Source organism: Nilaparvata lugens, unplaced genomic scaffold (assembly GCF_014356525.2).
Source record: "Nilaparvata lugens isolate BPH unplaced genomic scaffold, ASM1435652v1 scaffold7076, whole genome shotgun sequence".
Taxonomy (NCBI): domain Eukaryota; kingdom Metazoa; phylum Arthropoda; class Insecta; order Hemiptera; family Delphacidae; genus Nilaparvata; species Nilaparvata lugens.
Window position 1 is genome coordinate 4326 of NW_024092825.1, and position 5450 is coordinate 9775.

The 5450-nt window shown below is 37.0% G+C and overlaps 1 protein-coding gene across 1 annotated transcript; it reads right to left on the bottom strand.

Moving 5' to 3' along the window:
• Positions 1-558: 558 nt before the first annotated feature.
• On the bottom strand, positions 559-4830 carry LOC120356546. Its single transcript, XM_039445493.1, has one exon. The coding sequence runs from the start codon at positions 4792-4794 to the stop codon at positions 3994-3996; it is 801 nt and encodes a 266-aa protein (XP_039301427.1). The 5' UTR covers positions 4795-4830; the 3' UTR covers positions 559-3993.
• Positions 4831-5450: the final 620 nt, after the last annotated feature.

The following is a 5450-nucleotide window of genomic DNA, read 5'->3' on the forward strand; positions in this document are numbered from 1 at the left end:
CTATTATTAATATTGGATCAATTGCTTCAAAATTGTTACCAAGAGCACATGATAAACAATTTGGTATTTGGTATGATGAAGATATTGAAGAATGGAAAATTGGTAATTATCCTATGACTGTTGATATAGATGATATTATAATAAAATATAATGAAAATGAAGAAAAATATAAAGGTACAGAAGGTTTATGGAGACTTTTAACTAGAAATGATTATTTAGAATGTGAAATGTTTACAAATGATGATTGGAATAATTATAAGAACATCATGATAAAAACTTATTCTCTATTTTAAAATAATGATCCAAAAAGTAGAAAACCAAAATCAAGTAAAGGTAGAAAATGGAAATTAGTTAAAACTATTTGGGAAGAACTTATTAATCAGAAAGGATCTGGAGTATTAGAATTTAATAATAAACCAATTGAATATAGATATGTAAATAATTTAAATGAATTAGTTAAAGGACTTAATTATATTTCAGCTCAAGAAAATGCTGGAAATAATAGTTTTCATAATGAAAAAATGTCTTTAGTTAAATTTATGAATGATAGACTAACAGAAATTTTTCAAAAAAGTCTTTCATTTCCTCTCATTTGATTTGTTTTTTTCGCCGGCCTATATACCCTGGATCACTAGCGTGACATCTGGGTAGGTTGGCAAAGTTGGTTAGTAAAAAGTTCTCCACTCAATAATTAAACTCACTCACCAAAGTGAATCGATAGCTCCACGCCCGTCCACAATATGCACTCAAAATCCTCCATGCTTCACCGTTCAGGTAGGGCAGAAGCTCGTCAGCCGATAGCACCCTTCTCCGGAAATATCTCCATCTGATCTCCGCCAACACCGCACATTCTCCCAAAAAGTGTAAAATGTCCTCTTCTTTCCGGGCGTTGCATAGAGAGCAGAGCTGGCTGCTGGTCACAAATGAATATCTGTTGAGACGAATTTGTTCAGTTCTTGCCTTGAAGAGCCACTTGACCGATGCAAAGTCTTCAGCCCCCTCCAGATATTCACTGAATTTCAGCAATCTTGGAAAGAGTACTAGTCTCCGCGAATTCTGCGCCCTCTCATGACACTGACTTCTCAGCTGCCGCTCCACCAAGGTGATCAACTCTTCAACATTAATGTCTCCAATTCCTTCTGGCTCCAAACGGATGTGAAGTTGTTCATTGAGATCCTGCCATTCATGTACCAGATATAGATTTTTATCGATGATCTCCTTCAGCAACAATCGAGGATATCGGTGTTCAGGCATTGCCAGTACTTGCTGAATATACTTGAGGTGCTGCTTCAAAGTGTAGGTGAACAGACTTGGCATTCCAGTTTCGAGGGACAGAATATAATTTGGCGCATTCATTGGCAAACAAAATACTCTCTTAACGAATGTCCTTTGAACTTTCTCTACAATATCATAGATTCTTGTCCCCCAAATCTGTGCTCCATAGCAAAGCATAGCTCGAGTCACCGTCTGGAAAATTCGTTTTTTCGCAGCAAACCCAATCTTATCATTGAAGATTATTGTGCCACAAGAACTTAAAGCTGCTATTGCTGTGTTAGACCTTTCCTTGAGATGTCTAGTCCAAGATAGCCTAGATGTCAATACCATTCCCAATATTTATAGTGGTCTACTACCTCAACCTGCTCACCATTGAAGTACCACTTTTCTGAGCTTTTCACTTTTCCTCCATTCCTGAAAATCATAATCTTAGACTTTCCCAAATTAACTTGTAGACCCCACAGTTTACAATATTCCTCTAGACCTCCAATCATGTTACTGAGAGTCCATTGATCAGGCGCTAGCAGCACAATATCGTCTGCATAGGCAAGCAGCTTTATTCGTGTCTCTCCTACATTAACACCTCCCTCCAGATATTCCTCTATATCGTTAATGAAAAGAGAGAACAGAAGTGGGCTCACCAAGCAGCCTTGTTTCACGCCTGTACATGTCTCGAATGCTTCCGTCAGACCTTCCTGTCCCCAAACTCTAGAACGTGTCCCTTCATACATACTTCTCAATACTCTGATGATCTTTGATGATATTCCGATTGTGGATAATTTATAAAAGAGAGAGTATCTGTCTATTCGGTCGAACGCGGCACTGAGGTCGACGAAAAAGGCATACAGTTTCTGTCTCCTGATTCTGCACTTGATTTTAGCAATGCTGACAAGATTAAATATATTGTCTACTGTGGAGTAGGACCGCCGGAAACCAGCCTGAAATTCGCCCAGCACATTGTTCTCTAAATTCCAAGCCTCAAGTCGTAGCAGTAGCACACCTGCAAACAATTTTCCTATGGAATTCCCAAACGATATTCCTCTATAATTCGATGGTTCGTTTCTATCACCTTTCTTATGAATTGGGAATATTATTGAGCTTTTGAATGCTTCTGGAACGACTCCCTTCTCTAATATTCTATTAAACACATTAACCAGTTTTCTCTTGTAATTTTCCGGCGCGTTTTTGTAGAATTCATAAGCTATACGATCGTCCCCTGGTGCCTTTCCATCCTTAGCTTTCAGTAAAACCTTGTTTAGTTCTTGCAGTGTTATTGGTGAATCCAATATATCTATTGAAATTTCCGGCTCTGCATAGAGAAGTCTTTCACACACAACAGTTGGATTCAAGAGCTGCTGAAAATGTTGCATCCAGTTTTCCATAGAGATATTAGCACCAGAGTAAAATTGTGTCTTTTTCAGTTGTTTAACAATATTCCAAAATTCCTTTGAATCCGATACAGTATTGAATCTTTCAACACAATTGAGCCAATAACTTTTTTTCTTTCCGGTACACATTTGTTTATATTGACGTCTCTTGCCGACATACTGCTCTCTAATAGCTTCACAATTTGTCCTTCTATAAACCTTCAACAACTCAAACAATTTCCTTCTCTCTGCTCTACATTCCTGGTCGAACCAATTCTGTCTTGAAGAATAATCAGTCTGTTTATTCTTTAGTTTGATACTATTTAGAGGGACACATTCGTATATCAAACTTACCAGGCATGTAAGATGTACCTCTAGATCCACATCCGTCTCATTCCGTGCATCCATATTCTCCACTAGAGCATTGAGTTTCCTCTGATAGGTGTTCTTGTTTTTAGGGTTCCATTTCAATTTCGGTAATAACGGTATAACCCGTGAGTTTTCCGGAACATGGGCCTGTTGACCTGCTCTCAGCTGCAAGACGATTGGTAGATGGTCTGAGAAAGTTGCAGGCAGAACGTGGAATGATGTAACGTATGAAATCAAATCAGCTGACAAAGCACAAAGATCTATTACTGAGGACCCTCGACCTCCAATATATGTGAATTCTCCACTTAGGTCTCCCCACATACGGCCGTTTAGTATAATCAGTGTAAAGTCATCAAACAAAGATAAGAGAGCTCTGCCGTTTGCATTCACAATAGGGTCTTTAGATACTCTATCCATTCTTTCAAAGCTGTGAGAATTCGTAAGAATCACATCAGGTATTACTTGACAGCTTCCAACTCTTCCATTGAGATCTCCTATCACTATCACCTTCTTGTCTCCCAAATTCAACAGGAAATCGTATAGTCGCTTAAAATTATTATTCCACTCACTAGCTTTCATATATACTGGTAGCAAGTACACAGAATTTCCATCTAGAAGAATATCAATCACACCAAATCCTTCAATATTACGAAAACTTGCAATATTCTCATTATTTTTCTTGATTGCATAAATAATTCCTCCGCTTGCTCTGCCATAGATTGATGTGCGCTCCGCCGGTTCCCAATTCATATCAAAATTATTCATAATCGATTTTATTCTTGAACACAGTTCTTCATCGTACAGAAATGTCTCTAACAAAACTACAATATCAAACTCTTGCAAAAAATTCACAAAATCAGCATCATAAATTTTATTTTTGATACCAGCAATATTATAGGAAATTATCCTGATTTTTTTGTTCTCTGTTTCATTAACAACGCTACTGGGTGGACTCACTATTGGATGTTGATGTTTCAAGCAATTATTGGTCAGATTTTTTAATCTCTCCACTCCCTGAGGGACGAAAAAAAGTTGTAATATCAGAATTGTTGATTGGTTGACTGGAGCTGTTTTTCCGGGTCTGCCTCTGAAGAGTTTCTCCTTTTCTCTTTTTTCTGTTTTCCTGCCATTGACGATTTTCCCCCGCTTCCATACTGTGCTCAGCTCTCAAGCTATCATAGCTCATAAATTTTCCATCTACCTCCAACCCATTCTTTGCCATCTTAACACTATGTGTGTTACTAAGTCTTTTTCGGATATCACTCAGCTCTCTATGCTTCTCTCTCGATTCCTTATCTAGGTCTACATTAACAAAGATCTTGGAATTTTTCAGCTTGCCACAGTTTTTCAGGATACTTGTTTTCTTACTCATCGAGACTAACGAAAGGATAATTGGCCGTGTTTTAGTATCTGATTTTCTTCCCAATCTTCGAACAAAGTTTATCTCACTTTCTTTAAGTTCCACTTTCATCACTTCATTGCATATGTCCATTATCTTTCCCATGATGTGTCCTCCATCTTCATTATCAGACTCATTAACCCCATAGAAAATCAAATTGTTTTCTCTTTTCATGTTGTTAATCAAATAATACTGTTTCTGAAGATCACTTTTCAATCTTTCATTCTGCGTTCTTAGTTCTTCAATTTTATTATTCTGTTCTGCGATGATTGTTTTAAAATTCAACTCACTTATTTCCTTTTTTATAACTTCCTTAGTATTTGCGATAATTTCGCTTTTGAATTTCTCGAGAATCTCTGTTACATTATTAATATTCAGGGCCATTTTACGAGTAGATTATGTTATCGATGAATACACGATGAGAATAAATTTTTATTCAACTCTAGCCTGATCGACTGTGATTGAACTGTTTGCGTAAAGTTTGACAAATTAGGAATAATAATAGTAATAGAAATAGTCGCAATCTCGGAATTTCTGACCCACTGCCTTATATCTCTTATCAGCAGATAAGCAATGCTCTCTATGAGTCAGGTAATAGATTCAATTAAGGCAGGTAGAGGCTGCCGGCTACAAACAACAGAGTAATCGAAGGATCTTATAGATAGACTGCTCAATGAAAAAATCGAAGGATCACAGGCAACGTTACGGAGTAGTCCTCTTTACAGTTCAGAAAAAATTGGGGGAATTTTCACCGAAACCGTTGGTATAATTGCGGCAACACAAGCTAGAAACACTCACACAAATGCAGAAAACAGTTCTGATAACAGAATTAAGCTTGTCCTGATCACAAACAATTGAGTTCCCAGCTCAAAGATGCTATTTTGATTCATCAATACACGTAAAACTTACTTGTAATAATAATATCTTGATAATCAACACAATGTTCAGTCTTTTCACTCCATGAAACTTTCACACTAAACACTATTAAACTAACATTTCGTATTAAAATCATTAAAAACTGAAGAGCTCCAAATATCAAC